This window comes from Papio anubis, chromosome 1 (assembly GCF_008728515.1).
Source record: "Papio anubis isolate 15944 chromosome 1, Panubis1.0, whole genome shotgun sequence".
NCBI classification, from domain to species: Eukaryota; Metazoa; Chordata; class Mammalia; order Primates; family Cercopithecidae; genus Papio; species Papio anubis.
The window spans coordinates 33,498,327-33,523,820 of NC_044976.1; the positions used below are offsets into that span (position 1 = coordinate 33,498,327).

The 25,494-nt window shown below is 40.0% G+C and overlaps 1 protein-coding gene across 7 annotated transcripts in view; it reads left to right on the forward strand.

The window, feature by feature from the left end:
• ZMYM4 (zinc finger MYM-type containing 4) overlaps positions 1-25,494 on the forward strand; it is a 159,101-nt gene that overhangs the window by 47,005 nt on the left and 86,602 nt on the right. For all 7 annotated transcript variants that reach the window (XM_003891571.5, XM_009204639.4, XM_021944064.2 and 4 more), the window contains one exon: positions 11,375-11,420. In XM_003891571.5, the coding sequence (XP_003891620.2) occupies positions 11,375-11,420 (46 nt within the window). The remainder of the gene's footprint in view (positions 1-11,374; positions 11,421-25,494) is intronic.

The following is a 25,494-nucleotide window of genomic DNA, read 5'->3' on the forward strand; positions in this document are numbered from 1 at the left end:
GCTGGCTAATTTTTGTGTTTTTAGTAGAGACAGGGTATCACCATGTTGCCCATACTGGTCTGGAACTCCTGACCTCAAGTGATCCACCCGCCTCAGCCTCCCAGAGTGCTGGGATTGCAGGTGTGAGCCACCATACCTGGCCCCGGCTAACATGTTTGTTGTTGTTAGATACAGGGTTTCACCATGTTGGCCAGGCAGGTCTCAAACTCCTGACCTCAAGAGATCTATCTGCTTCGGCCTCCCAAAATGTTGGGATTATAGGCATGAGCCACTGCGCCCAGCCTGTCTTAAGTATTTTAAAGGTAAACTTTTGTCTGTCACTTTTTCTTTTTTCTTTCTTTCTTTCTTTTTTTTTTTTTTGTAGTGAGACTACAGAGTCTCACTCTGTAGCCCAAGCTGGAGTGTAGTAGCACAATCTCAGCTCACTGCAGCCTCCATCTCCTGGGCTCAAATGATTCTCATGCCTCAGCCTCCCAAAGTACTGGGATTACAGGTGCGAGCCACTGCACCTGGCCCCAGTTTACTTTTAAGGGTAAATGTAGTATTCTGCACTTGCAGATTGAAAGAGAGACATTATCCAATTATTCAAAAATGATTTTTTTTTTTTTTTTTTGCCAGGGTAATTTGATTTCTATCCTTAACTTTTGTGAAAAGAAGTCATTAAAAAATTAATTTTGGCTGGGCGCACTGGCTCACGCCTGTAATCCCCGCCCTTTGGGAGGCTGAGACGGGCGGATCACCTGAGGTCAGGAGTTTGAGACCAGCCTGGCCAACATGGTGAAACCCTGTCTCTATTAAAAATACAAAAATTAGCCGGGTGTGGTGATGTGCATCTGTAATCCCAGCTGCTTGGGAGGCTGAGGCAGGAGAATTGCTTTAACCCAGAAGGCGGGGGTTGCAGTGAGCCGAGATCACGCCATTGCACTCTGTGGGTGACAAGAGCAAGACTCCATCTCAAAAAAAAAAAAAAAAGGTAATTTTAAGGTGATGACTTTTTTTTTTTTTTGCGATTTTCTCAGTAATGGGCTCTATTCTTTATATTCAGTGATAAATTTTGACTATTTTATGTTTATCAGGTTATTATAACTACTCAAACAGAAGTTTTTTCATTAAAATATATAATGTAAATTTAACACTCAAATGATGTGTTTTGCAAAACTTCAATAGAATATTTTTAGTGGCTGGCTTGTTAAGTTTTTTTCTGAACTTGAAAGTAATTCAGTTGCTTTATTTTATACAATTATGAGTTGTAAAATGCAACTTACCTCCATTGGTTCTACTTAGAACTTTGGTTTTTATTTTATATAACATTAAAAAAAGTTCTAAAAAGAAAAGTACTACCAGCACATAAAATGTGTATTACAGACAGTAAGTATACCTACAGCAAGTTGACAGGTAGCCAGTCTTTTTTTGATGGAGAAACCAAGCCTGTTTTTAGTTTATGTCCGTGTAATTTCTGGGAACTAATCATTTTGTTTAAGTAACTTTACATAAATTTTGAAAGAATAAAAATGCTAAGAAAAGATGTATTTGCTTCTATTTTAAAGGAAGAATTGTTAATGTCTTAAAAAGTCAGGCTCACCCCTGTAACCCTAGCACTTTGGGAGGCTGAGTTGGGAGGATCGCTTTAGCCCGGGGGTTTGGGACCAGAATTGGCAACAGTGAGACCCTATCTCTACAAAAAACAAAGAAAAAAAATTCACTGGATGTACCTGTAGTCCCAGCTACTCAGGAGGCTGAGACGGAAGGATTGCTGGTGCCCAGGAGATCAAGGCTGCAGTGAGCAAAGATCATGCCGCTGCACTCTGGCCTGGGTGACAGAGTGAGTCCCTGTCTGAAAAAAAATTATTATTTTTAAAAAGTCATTTAAGGCCAGGCGCGGTGGCTCAAGCCTGTAATCCCAGAACTTTGGGAGGCCGAGACGGGCGGATCACGAGGTCAGGAGATCGAGACCATCCTGGCTAACACTGTGAAACCCCGTCTCTACTAAGAAATACAAAAAACTAGCTGGGCGAGGTGGCGGGCGCCTGTAGTCCCAGCTACTTGGGAGGCTGAGGCAGGAGAATGGCGTAAACCCGGGAGGCGGAGCTTGCAGTGAGCTGAGATCCGGCCACTGCACTCCAGCCTGGGCGACAGAGCGAGACTCGGTCTCAAAAAAAAAAAAAAAAAAAAGTCATTTAATTAAAAAGAAACACTTTATGGAGAGAGAATTAGACCTGCTTTTTATAGTTTTCTTAACAAGTGTTCAGTGTCCATTATATAATATTAATTTGAGTTTTTAGTTTATGCCTAGCTTGAGAATGAATTGTGAGCATTAAATTTGAACGTTTGGAGAGATTATGTAGCCCAACTTTATTATATATTCATTATATGGGTTGAAGAAATCGAGCCCTGGAGGAGTTAAGTTTCTCCCTTAAGCTTTGCTTGCTAGTAGCAGAACAGTGACTAGAATATTATAGTATTGAAATTAGTGGTCTTTCTCAAGACCTATTATATATTTGGTAGCAAATGTGTAATAGTAAGTTAGTCCTTTTATTTTGGATATGCTTGGATTTCAGTTGGCAAGGTTTAAATGCCAGTTTTCTAACAACGCAGTTCATATTTCATTTACCGTGGTATATTAACTGTGGGCAATTGCATAAACTATAAACTTCAGTGCTAGCTCTTGAGTTAACAAATCACTATGTAATTAACAGATGTCTGTCACAAACAGTGACTAATCACATCACTCCGTCTATTATTTAGTTCATACACAGACAACAAAGTGTGTAGTTGTGTTGCATCCTTGTCTTTCAGTTATAAACTTGTGTGACATTTTATAAAAATGGATACTGAAAAGGAGAGAATTTGCAAAAAAAGATGACAGTTCAGAAAAGGAATCAAAAGTGATAACACAGGAACTGAAAAATTAGATGTCATTAGAAGGTTCAAAAACGGTGACAGGTAAGTGAATATAGGACAAGAGCTAGGCCTGCATGTAGTTACAGTATGAACTGTATTGAAAAAATTCAATCGGTGGCTCATGCCTGTAATCCCAGCACTTTGGGAGGCTGAGGTGGGTGGATCACCTGAGGTCAGGAGTTCGAGACCAGCCTGGCCAACATGGTGAAACCCTGTCTCTACTGAAAATATAAAAATTAGCTGTGTGTGGTGGCAGGCGCCTGTAATCCCAGCTACTTGGAGTCTGAGGCAGGAGAATCTCTTGAACCTGGGAGGTGGAGGTTGCAGTGAGCCGAGATCAGGCTATTGCACTCCAGCCTAGGGGACAAGAGCGAGACTTCATCTCAAAAAAAAAAAAAAAAAAATTGCTTTAGCCAGGCATAGTGGCTCATGCCTGTAATCCCAGCACTTTGGGAGGCCGAGGCAGGTGGATCGCCTGAGGTCAGGAGTTCAAGACCAGCGTGGCCAACATGGTGAAACCCCCGTCTCTGCTAAAAACACAAAAAATTAGCCAGGTGTGATGGTGTCACCTGTAATCCCAACTACTTGGGAGGCTGAGCCCGGAGAATCACTTTAACCCAGGAGGTGGAGGCTGCAGTGAGCTGAGATTGTGCCATTGCATTCCAGCCTAGGCAACAAGAACGAAACTGTCTCAAAAAAATAAATAAATAAATTGCTTTATCATGTAATTTAAATAAATTGTATTAAGAACAGACCCTAGTCTGTTTGGCTAGCATTCAGGCTGAAGCATTGAAGTTAGTTGTTGCACTGAAAGAAAACTAATTACAAGCCAACTGAAGGACTTCTTATTGCCAGTAAAGGCTGGTTTGATCATTTTAGAATGATCATGAATTATTGATAAGTTCTCTGGTGAAGATGCTAGAACAGATATAGGGATGCTGCTGTGAAATTTGTGCCTAGATTCCAGAGATTACTTAAGGCAGGTAATTATGATCATCAGCTATTTAACATGTTGATGGAATAGGTCTTTTTTGGAATGCAGCCCATCATTAACATATGCGATGAAAGACATAGGATCTCCAAGTAACCATAAAGGGGAATGTGTAGATATGTCACCTGAAGAATTTAGTGAAGGCAAATTTACAAACATAAATGAGTAAAATGTTGTAACAAAAAAGACAAATGTCGTAGTAGAAGTGATACTGGTAGAAATTTCACAGTGACACAACTCGTTGAGATACAAGATTGAAAGAGCAAAGGGTATAATTTTGGAAGCCAATTCAAACTTAGAAGGGATTATGGCAATGTTTTTTTTTTGTTTGTTTGAGACAGAGTCTCACTCTATTGCCCAGGCTGGAGTGCAGTCACGCAACCTTGGTGCACTGCAACCTCTGCCTCCCGGGTTCAAGTGATTCTCCTGCCTCAGCCTCCCGAGTAGCTGTGACTACAGGCATGTGCCACCATGCCCGGCTAAGTTTTGTATTTTTAGTAGAGACAGGGTTTCACCATGTTGGCCAGGCTAGTCTTGAACTCCTGACCTCAGGTGATCCACCCACCTTGGCCTCCCAAAATGCTGGAATTATAGGTGTGAGCCACTGTGCCCGACTGACAATTTGTTAAGGCATGGAAAAGTTCTTATTCTGTATCACAAGTTACATGAGGAAAAGACAAAGGCAGGCACTGTCCACTCCTAGTAGGGTTTTTTTTTGTTTTTAATTTGAGGGGAAGTCTCTCTCTGTCACCCAGGCTGGAGTGCAGTGGCATAATCTCGGCTCACTGCAGCCTCCGTCTCCCAGGTTCAAGTGATTCTTCTGCCTCAGCCTCCCACGTAGCTGGGATTACAGGCACGCGCCACTTGTCTAATTTTTGTATTTTTAGTAGAGATGGGTTTGTACCATGTTGGCCTGGCCGGTCTTGAACTCCTGACCTCAAGTCATCCGCCTGCCTTGGCATACCAAAGTGCTGGGATTGCAGGTGTGTACCACCGTGTCCAGCCATACTCCTGGTAGATTTTTTACAAATAAATAAAACGCTTTGATTTTCACATTTTAAATTATAACATAGTAAGCAAATATTAGTTATACAATACATTTCATTTCCCTACACGTTTAAACAGACAGAGTTTTTTTTTTTTTTGAGACGGAGTTTTGCTCTTGTTGCCCAGGCTAGAGTGCAGTGGCATGATTTTGGCTCACCACAACCTCTGCCTCCTGGGTTCAAGTGATTCTCTTGCCTCCTGAGTAGCTGGGATTATAGACATGCGTCACCATGGCCAGCTAATTTTGTATTTTTAGTAGAGACAGGGTTTCTCCGTGTTGGTCAGGCTGGTCTCGAACTCTGGACCTCAGGTGATCAGCCCGCCTCAGCCTCCCAAAGTGCTGGGATTACAGGCATGAGCCACCGTGCCTGGCCAAACTGGCAGAGTTTTTAACGTTTCAAGTGTTTTGACAATAAAAGATGATGGAGCAATTTTAATTTTTCACTTTGATCTTTAAGATTGCTTTGCATGGTTTCAGCTTGCATAGTCGTTTTTATATTTCTGCATGGTAGCTGCCTGTATAAAAAATATAATATCACTGGGTGTGGTGGCTCATGCTTGCCTTCCCAGCGCTTTGGGAGGCTGAGGTGGGAAGATCCCCTGAGGCCAGGAGTTCCAGACCAGCTTGGGCAGTATAGCAATACCCAGTCTCTACAGAAAATTTTTAAAAATTAGCTGGGCGTGGTTGTGCACACCTCGTTCCAGTTACTCAGGAGTTGAGGTGGGAGGATCCCTTGAGCTCAGGAGTTTGAGACTGCAGTGAGCTGTGATCTCGTTACTGCATTCCAGCCTGGGCAACAAAGCAAGACCCGTCTCAAAAATGTTTCCGTAACAAATTTCTCACATTGAGAAACTTGAGAAAAATGATTGTAAAAGTCATCAGGATTAATTCATTTGAAAAACTAAGGGACATCTAAATCAGAGTAGCAACAGGGAAAGACTAACTTTACTCATTGTGGGGGTTGAAGGAATAGGAATAGGATTGGACATTTGATTTGGAGTGGTCTGTTGAAAGTATGCAAATGATTTGAAACTTCAGTGGACTCCTTGGGAGTTTTGGAAAATTTAAAAGTACACTATGGTTAAGTTTTTTTAAGTAAACAAGTTTCAAACTACTTGTTAACTAATATAAGTGATTCTATTATTCAGCAAAGATTGAGTTTTTGTTATATTTTAGGCAGTGTTATAGGTGCTAGACTACTACAATACAGAACAAATAAAAATCTCTTTAGGCTAGTGTGATACTGTGTATATGGTCTCTGCCCCAGGTTCCACACAGCTCCTAAAACTGTTGGAATCTCTGGAGTGATAAATATGTCTTGTGTACTACTGGACTTGGGCATGGGGCTGGTCACCAAAAAGACCAAGACATGACTAGAGGGCTAAACATCGAGTTGAGCAGCAGTGCCAATGATTTACTCAATCATGGCTACATAATGAAGCCTCCATAAAAATCCAAAAGGCAGGCCGGGCGGTGGCTCAAGCCTGTAATCCCAGCACTTTGGGAGGCCGAGGCGGGCGGATCACGAGGTCAGGAGATCAAGACCATCCTGGCTAACGCGGTGAAACCCCGTCTCTACTAAAAAATACAAAAAAAAAAAAAAAACGAGCCGGGCGAGGTGGCGGGCGTCTCTAGTCCCAGCCACTCGGGAGGCTGAGGCAGGAGAATGGCGTAAACCCGGGAGGCGGAGCTTGCTGTGAGCTGAGATCTGGCCATTGCACTCCAGCCGGGGCGACAGAGCGAGACTCGGTCTCAAAAAAAAAAAAAAAAATCCCAAAGTCAAGGTTCAGATAACTTCTGGATTGCTGAACCACATAGAGGAGCTGGGAAGGTGACATGCCCAGAGAAGACGTGGGAGCTCCATGACTCTCCTCAGCATATATCATCCTATGCATCTCTTTCATCAGGTTGTTCACCTGTATCCTTTATGATAAACCAGTAAATGTGTTCCCCTGAGTTCCATGAGCTGCTTTAGCAAATTAATTAAACCTGAGGTGGGGGTTGTGGGCACCACAAGTTATATAGCTGGCCAGTTACAAGGTCAAGTCACAACCTGGGGCTTGTGATTGGTATCTGAAGTGGGAGGCAGTCTTGTTGGACTGAGCCTTCAGCCTATGGGATCTGACTCTTAATTTTAGGTAGGTAGTGTCAGAATTGAAGTGAATTATAGGACACACAGTTGGTGTCTGCTAGATATTTGGTGTGTGACAAAAAAGTCCCACATATCTGGTCACTGAAATATTCTGTGTTGTGAGACTGTTATAGGAGAAAAATAATCTTTTGTTTTTTTCTTCAGGGTGCAGTTTTGCCTGCTCTGGCTTTGAGAAGTGTAGGATTCCTAATCCTTTATAGAATTTTAATTTCATTTAGGTTCTATTGAAAGAAACTAACTAGATTGTTTTTTGTTTTTAATTTTTAATATTATTCTAAAGCTCTTTATATAAAGTGTTCCTTTTTATTGATTTTGTGTTTAGTCTCCAAAGTTGGATTAAAACTCAAGGTTTGTATAACCGCTGTTATCTGTCAGCAGGTTGGTCTACAAAAAGAATGGGATATGTCCTCATACAGCTTTAGAAACCTGTATGGGTACTTGATTCCTTATAGCATTCCCAACTTAGGAGTAAAGTTATTATAGTTGTTACATAGTCGCATTGGTCATAGTAGCACTAGGAAAGAGCTGTGAATTCTACTTTGTTCGGAAAGTTGGGTGTGTGTGGGTTGTGTGTGAGATTATGGTACCAATAGAGGAGTTGCAGCTTTAGCTCCGTCTCAGAAGCTGAGTATATGTTTACTATTGAATTAAGACTGGAAAAGCTTAAGCACTGTGCACGATGGTCCAGATGCTTGAAACTACCTGAAAGGTTAGGTGAACAGCTATAGGTCATTTATAATAGCTGGAGCATTTGCTTACAGCATGAGGATGTAATGGGAACATGAAGGCAGGAAAAGATAAAGCTATAGAGGAAGTTAGGACTAGATTTTGGAGAGTCTTATATATCCACAGAAGTTTGGACATTTTTCTTGGGAGACTTTTAGAGCTGTCTCTGTGTGTGTGTGTGTGTGTGTGTGTGTGCGCGTGTGTGTGTCCTTCCCCTTAACCTCTCAGTACCTCCATTTCTTCACCTATAAAATAGAGGTGTTAACAGTACCTACCTTATGCCTTATGAGATTTTGGGGAGATTAAATTGGATTAAGTCATGTAAAGTACTTGGAAAAAAAGAGTCATAAACTGGGCATGATGGTGTGTTCCTGTAATCCCAGCTACTCATGAAGCTTCTTTGGGAGGAATTAAATACTTGTGCTTTTTTAACCTAGTGATCCCACTTCTAGGAATTGATCCTACAGATATACTCACATACCTAAGCCATAGTGTATGTATACAGATGACAACTGCAATATTATATTTGCAAAAAAAAAGGCAGGAGGTATCCTTAAATGTTCATCAGTATAATATGAGACTGTGCAGCCACCGGAAAGAATGAAGTAGATCTCTGTATGAAGATAATTGTCCAAGATATACTATTGGGTTTTTTAAAAACAGGGACATTTCTATGTCTCTCTTCATTTTGTATCTTTACCAGTCTGAGAGAAAATGGTATCTCAATTTTGATTTTGGGTAAGATTGAATGTTTAGTGCTTATGTTCTTTGATCACTTTCTATTGGGATAGTACTGTTTAATTGAGTCCAAGATTGCTTTATTCATAGAATATTAACCATTGTTATACTACTACTACAACTTTTTCACTTAGATTACCTTTAAGCTTTTCCAAACAGTTTTTAAAAAATATAGTCAAACTTTGAAATCTTTTTCATGAAGATTTATTTTTCTGATTAAAATACTTTTCTATCTTCTAGGGCTTTTGTTTTTTTCAATTTATTTTTAACTTATTTGGGATTAATGTTGATGTGAAGTAGTGATTGTGATCCAAATTTTTTCACCTTAAGTGGTTGTCATATTCTAGTTCTCTTTTTTCCTTTAGGAGTCAGAATAGATCATTGGGTTTAGCAGTGTGGAGGTCCCTTATGACCTTGACAAGAAAAGTTTCAGTAGAAATAGTATAGGCAAAAGCCTTACTGAAGTGGGTTCAAGAGACAGGTGTCATAGGCAGCATGTAGAGACAACTTTTTTTTTTTTTTGAGACGGAGTCTTGCCCTGTTGCCCAGGCTGGAGTGTAATGGCGCAATCTTGGCTCACTGTAACCTCTGCCTCCCGGGTTCAAGCGATTCTCCTGCCTCAGCCTCTCAAGTAGTTGGGATTACAGGTGTGTGCCACCACGCCTGGCTAATTTTTTTGTATCTTTAGTAGAGACAGGGGTTCACCATATTGGCCAGGCTGGTCTTGAACTCCTGACCTCAGGTGATCCACATGCCTTGGCCTCCCAAAGTGCTGGGATTACAGGCGTGAGCCACCGCACCCGGCTAGACAACTCTTTTGAAGAGTTTTACTGTCAAGGGGAAGAGAAAAATGAGCAGTAGCTCTAGGGGGATAGAGAATCATGAGAAATATTTTATAAAATGAGAAGGAATAATAGCATCGGACCTTGGGATAGTATTGTTAAAAAACAGTGTTATTAAACAATAGGATTCCTCTCAGTGTAAGTGGATGCTTTCATTCTTTGGCTTACAGAGTGATATTTTTCTTTCTTTTTTTTTTTTGAGGCGGAGTCTTGCTCTGTCGCCCAGGCTGGAGTGCAGTGGCGCGATCTTGGCTCACTGCAAACTCTGCCTCCTGGGTTCACGTCATTCTGCCTCAGCCTCCTGAGTAGCTGGGACTACAGGCGCCCACCACCACACCTGGCTAATTTTTGTGTATTTTTAGTAGAGACGGGGTTTCACCATGTTAGCCAGGATGGTCTTGATCTCCTGACCTGGTGATCCACCCGTCTCTGCATTCCAAAGTGCTGAGCCACTGCGCCCAGCCCAGAGTGAAATTTTTCATTTCCCATTTCCCTTTCATTCTAGAGCATAGCGCATTGACTGGAATGGTAGGTGGAGTGGCCTTCACTATTTGCTTTCCTTTCCTTTCCAATGTTTACATAGTTGAATTTCAAGTTAAATGTGTTTATAAATTACCTGCACTATCATTTAAAAAAATGGCTCCTTTTGTTTTCTTTTGGAATTCTGATGTATTTTACCAGGATGCATCTTTTTTTTTTGTTATTTCTTTGCTATTTAGTGGGCCTGTTCAATCTCAGATATGGTATTTATATCCTTAGTTCAGGGAAATTTTCTTCTGTTATTCCCCTTCACCATTATTTTCTTCTTTGGGGGTACCTTTGACATTGCTGTTAGACTTAGTGCTTCAATCCTCAATGAGTCACATAAATTATCTTTTCCAACTTTTTGTCTAGAGACGGGATTTCACCATGTTGGCCAGGATGGTCTCCATCTCCTGACCTTGTGATCCGCCCACCTCAGCCTTTCAAAGTGCTGGGATCATAGGCGTGAGCCACTGGGCCCAGCGAAGAAGTTGCTTTTTTATAAGTTTCTTGTTTCCTTCTGGAGTGGTGATTCTGTTTGTTTACCTTGAACTTTCTCTTTCACATAGTTTTCTTTTAGAAACCTGGGATCTTTTATTTTCTGCTCATATTTATGAATATCAGATACTACTGATTACTATAGCCAGCTGTTGTGTTTCCTCTACAGTTATATAGGTAGCTAGGTAGTTCTTTTTTCCTTAAAAGTCTCTCCCTTGAATGGGGTGGCTGATTCTGGCTTCTTACAGTAGGCAAGGTTTATCAAGAAGCAGCATTTCTTGTGTTCTTGCCTCATTGGTAAGTAACAGTCAGGGAAGCAGGAACCTCCAAAGTAAGGAGGCCTTCAAATACTCAAAGTGAAGTGTGCCATTTTCTTTAGTTCTTTGGTGGAGTTACCGGTGCTTTGCTTTCTTTTCCCTGTGTATTTTAAGATCTGAAATTACCTCCGACATGGCTCTACTTCTGTCTTAGGCACTAACATACTTAGTAGGAACCATCCCTGTAACAGGCGTCACTTTAAATTTAAGAGCAGCATGTTTCTGGCTTTAGCTTAAGAGCAAAAGCTGTTACTTTTTCTGTTCAGTTTTGACGGAAAGTTTTACATAGTTCTCAGTGTTAGTAAGTTCTTATGAAGTGTTAGCTGTGTTTATTGTTAATAAAAATATATATGATCATCTCTTTTTTGTGACATGAATGATTAAAAAAAAAGTCGTTTATAGTGAGAGGATGTGATTTATCTCTTAGTTTTTGGTTTGGGGCTTTGGTCTAAGAACTACTTTGGTTCATCCTAAATTTTATTTTACTCTATTTGGCAATGTTTTTGTTTATATTGTGCACTTGTGTAATTTGGGTTGAAAATTACAGCTCCTTGGGGAATAGGAAGGGATACCAAAAGAACGTATGATAGAAGATATGATGGTAATGTTACTTTTCTCTTTCCTTTTTTGCTTTTCCAGTTTGAACAGAAAAGTGGTGCAGTTTTTGATGAAATTGTAGAGAACTGTAAGTACCATTTGAGAAAAGCAAACATGTCTTTAGATAGAAAATGAATGTTAATCTAGATATGGTATTTAACTATTATAGTTTTTAGTTAGGGCTGATTTATGTGATGGTTCAAACTGATTTAGTCTAGATCTCATCGCATACTGTTGTTTTAGCAGGTTAATATGAATTGTAAGAACCTTACTGTTTTTTTCAATAAATAGTTTATTCTCATAATTATGATGTTAAAATATAGCCATACTTTGTGTCTATATGGAAGATTATACTTATCACTATTAAAGATTTCTACTTGGTTTAAGGTATTTTATTTTCTTTTAAAATTCTTTTTGTGTTATTGTAGTTTTAGAAATAATTTGTTTTTTTATGATTATAAAAGTAATACATTCAATTTTACAATACAGAAATGAATAAAATAGAAAGTAAACGCCTTTGTCATTACCATTCTCCAAAGATAACCAGTTTTAAAAGTTTAACATATATATCTTTCCAGACTTTTTTCTATGAGTGTATATATCTATACATGGTGTATGGAGATTTATATATGTGTGTAGGAATCATGAATACTGTTCTTGCTTTTTTTTCAACTGCATAGACATCTTTCTGTGTCAGTGGATATAGACCTGTTGCACCCTTTTTAATGGCTACTCAGTATTTTATCATATGGCTGTATAATAAGTTCTCACTAAATGTTGTTGATAGGTTCTTGGAAATTGTGACTTTAGGTGAAATGACATATAATGAAACCAATTTTACTATAAGCTTAAATTGATATAAATAAGAGTTAAGTTCCTGTGGCATATTTTTAGTCACAAAAACACCATCAAACTTCTAAATAAAGATCTAAAACACTTCTAATATTAAACATTGAAATAAATATGAGCTATATATACATACAAGAAAGATTAATAAAAATGAGTAAGATAATTATTTACCCAGTTGTTGGTGAATTAGTGAATGATGGTGCTTGTAGTGGTGGTTGGTTAACTTAAGGAATAAGTGTTTGCAAAGCAAACATTGTAAAGAGCACCTCCTACCACCATGTAGTTCAGAAACAAACAATAAACACGATGGGCTTACTGAGTGAATCATTTATTGTACATTTCTGTGTTGATTATATGTTTTATGACTTTTTGTTATTATAATAATTTGTATTCATTCGTTCATTTTCCAATCCCCTTATTCCAATTCAGAGTCATGGGTGGCCGAAGCCTATCCTGGCAGCCTCAGGGCACAAGGCAGGAGCCAGTCCTGGACAGGATGCCATCCCATCACAGCGTGCATTCACACACACACCCCCATGCTCACTCAGACTGGGACAATTTAGACACATTAATTAACCTAATGTGTACATCTTTGGGATGCGGGGGGAATCTAGAACATCTGGAGAAGACTCATGCAGGCATGGAGAGAATATACAAAACTCCACATAAACAATAGCCCTGGCTTGGAGTCATTTTTTTTCTCTCTTTTTTTTGAGATGGAGCCTTGCTTTGTCACCCAGGCTTGAGTGAAGTAGCATGATCTAGGCTCACTGCAACCTCTGCCTCACAGGTTCAAGCGATTCTCCTGTGTCAGCCTCCTAAGTCACTGGGACTGTAGGCACATGCCACCACACCTAGCTAATTTTTTGTAGTTTTGGTAGAGATGGGGTTTTACCATGTTGGCCAGGCTGTTCTTGAACTCCTGACCTCAAGTAATCCACCTGCCTCGACCTGGCAAAGTCCTGGGATTACAGGTGTCAGCCACAGCGCCCAGCCTTTGTTTCTCTCTTCAGTGCTACAGCAAAATAACATTGAATGAAATGTTACTAGAGGACCTGCTGTACTGTAATTTAACTAGCCTCTTTTATACATGTGTAATTTATTTTCAATTTTGCATTATTATTAAGAACATTGAATATGTATTCCCATACATCTCTTTGTATACTTGGTGAAGCATTCTGTAGAATAAATTCCAAGAATAGAATTGATTAATTATCAAAGGATATTTTTGTGCTTTTTTGTGAAAGATAAATTTTGTCAACTAGAGTTCTTAAGGGAATGTACTTTTTTTAAAAAAAATTTACATCTACCAGTAGGATCTGTGAGTACTTTCTTTCTCTTTGTAATTAGTTTGTTAATATTTTAGAATGATAATATTTTTAGACTATCATCTGACTTTATGTTATTTGATATTGAGAGGCAACTATGTCTCCTGGTCTTCAGTGGTTTTAGTTATTGTGTGTCTTTTTTGTGTTAATAAATCAAAAATAGAATTTAGCTAGCTTATCCAGAAGAAACATTTTAGATATATGCTAGGATATTTCATAAAATATGAGATAAAATGAATTTCCTCCGGGGTACTCAGCAAAAGGAGATCATGTCTGTTCTCTACAAGTGCTGCCAGAAAGCAGTTACATTCCCACAATTTTTAGTTTTTCTGTATATCCATTCTAAATTTCAAGTTATTTGGAGAAAGATTATGATTGGGCCAGCTTGATTCTCATGTTCATCTTTGAACCAATTATCTGTGGTCAGGGAAACCAGGCCAGATAGTAAAACATACCTCTTGGAAGGCATCCCTCTGTCACTACTCACTTTTGCCAAATAGTGTTTGAATACCTATTCTGGATGATACGCCTTTGCTCAAGTGTGTATATTGGTATTAGAAATGAATCAAATAGCTTTCTAATGAAGGTTTTAATCTGATGCATTGTTAAACTTGTTGCAGTAATAACAATCTTAAAGAGGCAATAGGAATCTGTATTAAACCTAGAGCCAGGCTACTGTACTTGGAGTTCTACACCCAACATTTGGGGTTTATGTTTCTGGTGCATGATGTTTCTCTGCTGTCCTTCCTTAAACATTATTAGGCTGTAGATTTACAAGCAGAATATTTTATTCTTTATTTTATTTTTTATTTTAGAGACAGGGTCTTGCAGTTGCCTAGGCTGGAGTGCAGTGGCATGACCATAGCTCACTACAGCCTTAAACTCCTGGGGTCAAGTGATCCTCCCATCTCAGCGTCCGAGTAGGTGGAACTATAGGTGTGATCACTGTGCCTGACTAATTTTTAAATTTTTATTTATTTATTTTTTTTGTAGAGATTAGGTCTTATTATGTTTTCTAATCAGGTCTTGAACACCTGGCCTCAAACAATCCTCCTGCCTTGGCCTCCCAAAGTGCTGGGATTACAGGAGTGAGCCACCACACCAGCCAAGTAGAAGGTTTTACACCAAATGTTAGTTGCAAATGGTGCAATAAAGGTTACCGTTTATCTCCCTTTTTCTGGTAGTTTAAATTAAAAGGATATTGAAAGCCCTGGAGGCAGAGAAATGACTAGCTTGGAGGGAATACTGGCCTCTCTCTCTGAGGGGGATTCAGGAACATAGACCCCTATCCAGGAGAGATAAGGGCAGACAGCTACATAGATGATATTCAGGAAAGCTCTGATACCAAAGATGATCATCCTAGCCCTCCCATTTTGTCTTGGGATTCATATCTAGAAAAGAAGATTAACTGTATCTCCGGGAAGTGCCTCAAAATGTCTGGTGTGGCACTAGACCTACCAGACCTACCCTGCTGGATGTACTGTCTACTCATTGCCCAAGACCACCAGGATATGGGACCTCAAATATTTGTTTGGTAGATCAAATTCTGCCGTATTGTGATATAATCCTATCACTGTCAGCAAAATATAGTATTTACTAATTATTGACACACAAAAACTAGCAGAGGCTAACCCCATTTGTGAAGACATTGAGAAATCTAGTTTAAACATGAAAAATCGGAAGTGACTTTCCAAAGATATATTATCTTCAGTGAAAAGGATTTAAAAGAAAGAAGACTTCAACATTTTATACAGGTGAGAAGAGAAGGTGCGGTTCTCCAAGTTTGTTCTCCTGTGTCAGGAGAATTTGTGATGTGGATTTTTAAAGATACATGGTGTGTTAGAGGAAATGACTGATTCTGTAGATGATCTTAACTCATGTTCCCTCAACCATTACTAGTTTATGTGAAGTTTTAAGTTGAAATAGAATAGGGAGATTGTTTTTATTTAATGTATTCAGACAGCTTCCTTAAGTCAAGGATTTTTATTCATTAAATGACTCTAAGATAACCAACTGGTCACACAGCAGTGGTTACTTTTCTTATTGATAGAGTAAGTTTATTGAACATAACAGACTTGACAGTTTCAGGGGAAAAGTAAGAGCATTGCTGATTTGTTCATGAAGTACAGTTATTTGGATTCTAAAAATTATTATTATTTTGACTACTTTCAGTATACTAGTTTACTTGTGGAAAAGTTTACGTGTATTATCTTTTAAAAATTCTCCCTTTTTCTGGTTTAATTGAGGCAGAGTCTTGCTATGTTGCTGAGGCTGGCTTCAAACTCCTGGGCTCAAGCAGTCCTCCTTCCACTGCCTGCCAAACTGCTAGGATTACAGGCATGGGTCACCATGCCCCACCCTTTAAAAATTCTAATAATAATTATGTTAATTAGGATATTAGGTTTAACTATATATAATAGAAACACAATAGAACTTTATTTCTTGGCCGGACATGGTGGCTCACACCTGTAAATCCAGTACTTCGGGAGGCTGAAGCAAGAGGATTGCATGAGCCCAGGAGATCAAAACCAGCCCGGGCACATAGCAAGACCTTGTCTCTACAAAAAATACATAAATTAGTTGGATGTGGCGGTGCATGCCTGTAGTCCCAGCTGCTTGGGAGATTGAGTCAGGAGGATTGATGGAGTCCAAGAATTTGAGGTTACAGTGAGCTGATGGTGCCATTGCACTCCAGCCTGGGCTGCAGAGAAAGACCGTGTCTCAAAATATAAAAGGAAGGGAAGGGAAGGAGGGAGGGAAGGAGATTGGGAAAGGAAGGAGGAAAGAAAAGGAGTTTATTTCTCATGTAAAAGAAACCCAGATGATAATATGGCTCTGTGGTTATCAAGAAAGCTCTTCCAACTATCTGGATTTTATCCCTAGTGTGTGTAGCCTGGTGTTCTAGGATGGCTGCTGTGTCTTGAGCCTGGAGTAGGGAGGAAGGAGAGCAAAAAGGCACACTTCTGAACAGAATCAGCTTCTTAAAGAACTTTCCTGGAAACTCTACCTGTGTACTTAGGTTTATATCTCATTGGCCATCCTACCTTCAAAGAAAACTGGGAATAGTAATCCTTCAGCTGAGCCCATTGTTGTCAAGAATAAAATTGAGGCTCTCTTAGTAAGGAAAAGAGAATTGTTATTGTGTACCTAGTGTCTGCTGCAACAACCCTCTAGAAAAAGGGTACTATGACTGTTTCTGTTTCACTAAGGAGCAAACTAAGGCTTAGAGACATCATTTCACTTTCAAGTAATGGAATCAGGATTTGAATGCTGATTTACCTAGCTACAAAGCCCCTCCTTTCAAATCTTTCATTAACTGTTTCTGTACCTCACCCTAGTTCACTTGAATCACAGGTTTTGAAGAATAGCTATTATTTGACGAAATAGTGGAGTAATTTGTAAAGTAATTCAGAAATAGTTTTAGGTGTATTAACCATGACTGAAGTTTTTGTGGCTGCTTGTGGAGCATCAGCATCAGTTTGTGTCCGAATTATAATATATTTGCCTTATCAATGCAGCTCAATTTTTAAAAGAACTGATATAATTAAAATTTTTCTAAATGGAACAAACAAAAAATAAAAAAGCTGATAATTTGAGTCTTTAAAAAAAACTACTTAAAAATTTTTGTTTACATGGTCTTCTGCTAAGTATTATTTGGATCCTTTAAACATTGTAAAGGAATACTTTCTTTATGAAAATGTTGAAATCAAAGCCTAACAGTCTTCTTTAGGGATGTAAACATGGGTAGAGAATTGAGATGGCATTAACTGAAAAACACCTCACAGTTCTCAGTAATTTTTTAGTTCTCCTTAAATAAAGGTGTAGGTTCTTCTTGAATTAAACAAACTGATCAATGATTAGTATACAATTTTCAAATGAATAAACTGAACTAAACTAATTTTTGTTTTATCTCTGTATTGGTAAAAGGTTTATGTTTTTGCCAGTAACTTACAGCTATTTCAGCATTGTTATCAATAAAATTGTGGTGTCAGTCGGGCGCAGTGGCTCACGCCTGTAATCTCAGCACTTTGGGAGGTCGAGGTGGGTGGATTGCTTGAGATCAGGAGTTCGAGACCAGCCTGGCCAACATGATGAAACCCCGTCGCTACTAAAAATACAAAAAATTCACTGGGTGTGGTGGCGGATGCCTGTATTCCCAGCTATTTGGGAGGCTGAGGCAGGAGAGTCACTTGAACCCTGGAAGCGGAGGTTGCAGTGAACCGAGATTGTGCCACTGCACTCTAACATCCTGAGAAACAGAGCAAGACTCTGTCTCAAAAAAAAAATAAAATAATAAATAAATAAATAAATAAAATTGTGGTGTCAAGGAAACTCTCACACTAAAAAGAAGACATAAGTTCTATGTGAATTTTAGTTTAGGTTGATCAGTAGGATAAGAGGGTGGTAAAAGTGTATCGTAAATGTTTGAATATAAGATGATTCCAAATACAGGGTTCTGACCCATTTTCCAGTGAAAAGATAAGAGAAAAAAAATAGAATTTTGTTATATAGAATACATGTACTAATAGCCATGTGGGTGAAATAGATGTCTATTAATCATTTATTAAATTATATAGATATTTAAAATCTCCTTATGTTAAATAGTATTGATTTAGAAAATACTGATTTTGTTATAGTTATTTTGTGAATTTTATGCAGACTCTAGAAATTTGACATTGTTAATCACTAGTGTCACTTTTTAAGTCAGTTAATGTAGTTTTCCAGACCCTTCTAAACTATGTAAGATATATTCTGAATTTGCATTCTGATTGCTGGTATGTGCTACTTAACAAACCACCCCAAACCTAATGGTGAAAAACACTTTTATTAAGCTCAAGGATTCAATCGCTCAGGTGTTCAGAAAGGGTATACTGGGGATTTTTTTTTTTTTTTTTCTCCACATTGTCTTTGGTCTTGATTGAGAAGATTTGGAGGCAGAAGTTGACTGAATGGCTTGATGTTGGAATAATCTGAAAGTTTGTTCACTCATGTCTGGTGCTTCGCCTAAGAGGACAAAAAAACTGTGACTGCTGACTTGAGCACCTGTACGTAGTCTGTTACCTTGCCTTCCTCATAGTGTGGCAGCCTTAAGGTCTTCTCTCTTCTTTTATGGTGGCTCAGGCATCCAAGCAAAATAATAATTCAGTGAATAAGGCATAAGTTACATTATTATTTTTTTTTTTACCCAGACAGGCTCTCATCCTGTCACCCAGGCTGTAATATAGTGACGATCATAATTCACTGTGACCTTGAACTCCTGGGCTCAAGTGATCCTCCTGCCTCAACCTCCCAGGTAGCTAGAACTATAGGCCTGCACCTCTGCACTCGCCTGATTTTTATATTTTTTGTAGAAATAGGTCTTGGCTATATTGCCCGTGCTGGTGGGTCATCTTTTCTGACCTAGCTTCAAAAGTTATTTGGCATCCCTTCCACCAAGCAATTCACAAGCTTGCCCAGATTCAGAAGCTATAGACCCCACATCTTTTTTTTTTTTTTTTTTTTTTTTTGAGAGGGAGTCTCGCACTGTCGCCCAGGCTGGAGTGCAGTGGCCGGATCTCAGCTCATTGCAAGCTCCGCCTCCCAGGTTTACGCCATTCTCCTGCCTCAGCCTCCCGAGTAGCTGGGACTACAGGCGCCCGCCACCTCGCCCGGCTATTTTTTTGGTATTTTTTAGTAGAGACGGGGTTTCACTGTGTTAGCCAGGATGGTCTCGATCTCCTGACCTCGTGATCCGCCCGTCTTGGCCTCCCAAAGTGCTGGGATTACAGGCTTGAGCCACCGCGCCCGGCCTAGACCCCACATCTTAACAGGAGGAGGTAGGGTGAAGGTCACATTATAGAAAATCACATGGATGGAAGATACTGTTGCAGCCATTTTTATAAAATAAAATCTGCTGTCACAGCATATAAAATACCCCATTATAAAATATTCTAAGCCATAAAATAACTTTAAAAATTTTATCCTATAGGTCTGTATTTGGATCTTCATGGCATTAACTATTTCCAGTAATACCTGTATGTAAATTGCATGAATCTTACCATACATGATTTTTTTTTTTTTTTTTGAGACAGGGTCTTGCTGTGTTGCCCAGGTTGGAGTGCAGTGGTACGATCTAAGCTCACTGTAGCCGCCTACTCCTGGGCTCAAGCAATTCTTGTTCTTCAGTCTCCCGGATAGCTGGGACTACAGGTGCGCCACCACGCCTGGCTAATTTTTTGTATTTTTAATAGAGATGGGGTTTCACCATGTTGGTCAAGCTGGTCTCAAGCTCCCGGTCTCAAGTTGATCTGCCCATCTCGGCCTCTCAAAGTGCTGGGATTACAAGCATTAGCCACCATGCCTGGTCCATATATGATTTTTTAAAAGTAACATTTTGGCTTTTCTGTTGGCTTGGCCTCACCTTCCCATATCGTGTTCCTATCCCCTCTCATAACCCCTTGTCAACAGCTTTGTAGGTAGCCTTCCACGTTTTTTCAGTGCTCATAAAATCATTATATACATAAACATACACAAATATATGTATGTCAGGATTTTGAGTTTTTCTTATTTAACAAAAATAGGATCATATACATACTTTTCTCCACCTCACTTCTCTCTGTCTTGAGTACTTCATAAAACCCGTTCACCTCAACTGGAGCAGCTCTCTATTCTGTGATTTTGATGCACAATAAGTCATTTTCTGCTTTGTTTTTAGGCATTTGTGTTAAGGTTTTTTCTGCCACAATGAACAATGATACATTAAAAGTCCTTTAATGTATGTTTTTATAAATTGGTCATTTTGGCCGGGCGCGGTGGCTCAAGCCTGTAATCCCAGCACTTTGGGAGGCCGAGACGGGCGGATCATGAGGTCAGGAGATCGAGACCATCCTGGCTAACACGGTGAAACCCCGTCTCTACTAAAAAATACAAAAAACTAGCCGGGCGCGGTGGCGGGCGCCTGTAGTCCCAGCTACTCGGGAGGCTGAGGCAGGAGAATGGCGTGAACCCGGGAGGCGGAGCTTGCAGTGAGCTGAGATCCGGCCACTGCACTCCAGCCTGGGCGGCAGAGCGAGACTCCGTCTCAAAAAAAAAAAAAATAAATAAATAAAAATAAATTGGTCATTTTATATACGTGGTTAGATTCCAAAGAATAAGAATTCTGTGATTTAAAAAAAAAAGCTTGCTGTAATCCCACCATTTTGGGAGACTGAGGTGGGCGGATTGCTTGAGCCCAGGAGTTCGAGATGAGCCTGGGCAACATGGCGAAACCCCATCTCTACAAAAAATACAGAAAAAATTAGTTGGGCATGGGGACGCATGCCTGTAGTCCCAGCTACTTGAGAGACTGAGGTGGGAAAATTGCTTGAGCCCAGGAGTTCGAGGCTACAGTGAACTATGATTATGCCACTGCACTCCAGCCTTGGTGACAGAAAGAGATCTTGTTTCTAAAAAGTAAAAGAGCACTTTAATACCTCACATTTCCGCCAGCAGTGTATAAGAACACCTTCCCCCATCCATTAGTATATATTATAGCTCTTCTTAATATTTCCCAGTCTGATGGATGTAAAGTATCACAGCCTTAACTTTAATTTGCGTGTTCTCAACTCCTTTAGAATTTGAGCAGTTTTTAATAAGTTTAACATTTAGACTGGCTTTCTCTGTATTGTCTAGTAATAAATATTTGTTGAAGAATGAATATCTTTTGCCCTTTAAAAAAAGTTTACTTTTTCTTCATGGCAAGTTGTAAGCTTGTTTTGTATTTTAATAATAGCTGTTGTGGTAAGTCACAGTAAGCACAGTGAAGCATACATCTGAAAGAAGATTCAGGTATACATGATAGACAATCACTATTCATTCAGGATTTTTAACTTTGAGAATGTGTAACGTAAAGTTCTTTTGATGGGAGCAGGAGTTCTGATTTCCCTCATTTGACTTCCTTTTTGTGTCATCTTGAGCTAAATAAATGTTTTTGACACTTAAACATTTTGGTATCGTTTATGACATCTGGGTTTTCAGTCTTGTTTAAGAAAGTTTTTCTCACTCCTTGGTTATATACTGCCCTAGAATTTCTCGGAATACTTCGAAAACTTTTTATAAATTATTAAACACAAAATATACGTATAATGTTTAAGATGTATTTTATGAAAACCCTTAATCACTTAGCTTTTTAAAATGTATATTTTCATGCTCTTGATGCCAGTTTCCCCATCTCATACAAGTAGCCACCTCTTCAAAAAGGTAGCCATCATCCTGAATTTTGTGTTTATTTTCTTGCTTTTCCTTTACCACATTTAAATTATTGAATATTTGTAGTTTTGCTTGGTTTTGAGCTTTGTTATTGTTTTTGAATCATGCTGTGTATTACCACTTGCTTTTTTTCCCTATTGCATTTTTTTTTTTTTTCCTCCAGAGTCTCACTCTGTCACCCAGGCTGGAAGTGCAGTGACGTGATTTCAGCTTCCTGGGTTCAAGTGATTCTCCTGCCTCAGCATCCTGAGTAGCTGGGACTACAGGCGCCCGCCACCATGCTTGGCTAATTTTTATATTTTTAGTAGAGACGAGGTTTCAGCATGTTGGCAAGGCTGATCTCGAACTCCTGACCAGGACACTTGATCCATCTGCCTTGGCCTCCTAAATGCTGGGATTACCAGTGTGAGCCACCATGCCCGGCCCTCATTGCATATTTCAGAGATTTTACTGCATTGTTGTATGTGGCTCTTATTTGTCACCGATGCATGATAATTCATTATATGAATATATAACTATTTTAAATTGTGCTAAAAAACATAAAATTCTGGGCCAGGTGCAGTGGCTCAATGCCTGTAATCCCAGCACTTTAGGAGGCCAAGGCGGGTGGATCAGGAGGTCAGGAGATCGAGACCATCCTGGCTAACACGGTGAAACCCCGTCTCTATTAAAAATACAAAAAAATTAGCCAGACATGATGGCAGGCGCCTGTAGTCCCAGCTACTCGGGAGGCTGAGGCAGGAGAATGGCGTGAACCCGAGAGGCGGAGCTTGCAGTGAGCTGAGATCGTGCCACTGCACTCCAGCCTGGGCGACAGAGCAAGACTCCCCATCTCAAAAAAAAAAAAAAAAGAAATAAAATAAAATTTACCACCTAAACCATTTTTAAGTGTGCAGTTCAGTAGTGTTAAGTATGTTCACGTTGTTGTGCAACAGTTCTCTGGAACTTTTTCATCCTGCAAAACTGAAACTCTGTACCCATTGATCAATAAGTCCTCATCACCCCCTCTTCATCCCCTGGCAACCAGTTTTATCATCTAAGAGTTTGACTGTGATAGTAACTGTGTGTACATTAGTATATCCTCAAGGTTCATCATGTTGTACCTTGTGGTACCATGTTGAGCCTTCTTGTACCATGTTGAACATTCTGATACTTTTTTTTTTTTTTTTTTTTTTTTTGGTTTCTGAGACGGAGTCTCGCTCTGTCGCCCAGGCTGGAGTGCAGTGGCCAGATCTCAGCTCACTGCAAGCTCCGCCTCCCGGGTTCCCGCTATTCTCCTGCCTCAGCCTCCCGAGTAGCTGGGACCACAGGCGCCGCCACCTCGCCCGGCTAATTTTTTGTGTTTTTAGTAGAGACGGGGTTTCGCCGTGTTAGCCAGGATGGTCTCGATCTCCTGACCTTGTGATCCGCCCGTCTCGGCCTCCCAAAGTGCTGGGATTACAGGCTTGAGCCACCGCGCCCGGCCACATTCTGATACATTTTGTAGCATGTGTCAGAATTACCTTCATTTTTAAAGTAAAAATGATGTGTTAGTATATCCTCAAGGTTCATCGTGTTGAACCTTGTGGTACCATGTTGAACATTCTGACACATGTTGTAACATGAGTCACAATTACCTTCTTTTTCTTTCCTTCTTTTTTTTTTTTTTGATACAGAGTTTCACTCTTGTTGCCCAGGCTGAGTGCAGTGGTGCGATCTCATCTCACTGCAACCTCCACCTCCCAGGTTTAAGTGATTCTCCTGCCTCAGCCTCCTGAGTAGCTGGAATTACAGGCGTGTGCCACCACCCCTGGCTAATTTTGTATTTTTAGTAGAGACGGCACTGCACCACATTGGTCAGGCTGGTCTCAAACTCCTGACCTCAGGTGATCTGCCCACCCCAGCCTTCCAAAGTGCTGGGATTACAGGCATGAACCACCACACCACGCCCAGCCAACTACCTTCATTTTTAAGGCTGAATAATACTCAATTGTTTGTATAGTCCCTGATATGGTTTGGCTCTGTGTCCTCACCCAGATCTCATCTTGAATTGTAATCCCCACATTCAAGGGAGTGACCTGTAGTCCTCATGTCTCTACAAAAGGGAAGTGATTGAATTATAGGGGCAGTTCCCCCCACGTTGTTCTTGTGACAACGAGTGAATTCTCATGAGTTATCATGGTTTTATAAATGGTAGTTTTCATGTGCTCTTCGTGCTCTTGCCTGCCGCCATGTAAGACATGCCAACTTCCCATTCTGCCATAATTGTAAGTTTACTGAGGCCTCCCCAGCTGTGCTGAACTATTAGTCAATTAAGCCTCTTTCTGGGCTGGGCACGGTGGCTCACACCTGTAATCCCAGCACTTTGGGAAGCTGAGATGGGCAGATCACTTGAAGTCAGGAGTTCGAGACCAGCCTGGCCAACATGTTGAAACCTCATCTCTACTAAAAAAAAAAATACAAAATTAGCTGGAGGTGATGTTGCATGCCTGTAGTCCCAGCTACTGGGGAGACTGAGGCAGGGGAATCGCTTGAACCTGGGAAGTGGAGGCTACAGTGAGCCAAGATTGCACCACTGCATTCTAGCCTGAGCAACAGAACGAGACTCCAACTCAAAAAAAATTATATATGTATAGTAAATCCATCCTGTTGTCTATAGATTTCTTGGTGTTTCTAGTTTTTGTATTGCAAATTTATGATTATCCTTGCATATGAAAGTAATATGTGTGCAGTTCAGTATAAGATTTGTTTCTTATGGTGGGTCTCTAGGGCAGAAGTTGGCAAACTTTTTCTCTAAAGGCCCAGATAGTAAACATTTTAGACTTTGTAGGTCATACTATCTCTGTTGCAGCGGTTCAACTCTGCCTTTCTAGCATAAAAACAACGCAGAAGTCCGGGTGTAGTGGCTCACACCTGTAATCCTAGCACTTTGGGAGGCTGAGGTGGGCGGATCACCCAAGGTCAGAAGACTAGCCTGGCTAACATGGTGAACCCGTCTCTATTTAAAATACAAAATTTAGCTGGGCGTGATGGCAGGTGCCTGTAATCCCAGCTACTTGGGAGGCTGAGGCAGGAGAATGCTTTGAACCCGGGAGGTGGAGGTTGCAGTGAGCCAGGATTGCACAACTGCACTGCAGCCTGGGTGACAGAGTGAGACTCCATCTCAAAAATAAAATAAAATAAATAAAAACAATATAGATAATACATAAATGGATTATTGTGTTTCTGATAAAACTTTATGGACTCTGAAATTTGAATTTAATGTAATTTTTCATGTGTCAGGGAATGTTCTTTGGATTGTTTTTTAAACTATTAAAAAATGTAAAAATCATTCTTAGCTCTTGGGCTATACAGAAACAGCAGATAGGTCTCTTGGATTTGGCATCCAGGCATAGTTTACCTACCCCTGCTGTAGGGTATATTTGAGGAGGTGATTGCTCAGGCCTAGGGGAGTGTACATTCTCAACTGTGCTAGAAATGCAAAACTTAGTTTCCTTTGTACAGTTGATCCTTGAACAACATGGGCTTGAACTGTATGGTTCCACTTATGCATGGATTTTGGATTTTATTTAGTAAATACAGTTGGCCCTCTATATCAGTGGATCCTGCAATCAAGCGTGGATAGAAAATGCAGTATGTGAGGGATGTGAAACTTGCCTATACAGAGGGCTGACTTTTTTTCATATCAGCAGTCTCATGCCAACTGTAGGCCTTGAATATGCTCGGGTTTTGGTATCTGTGGGTGGGGGAATATCCTGGAACAAAGCCCCAGTAATACCA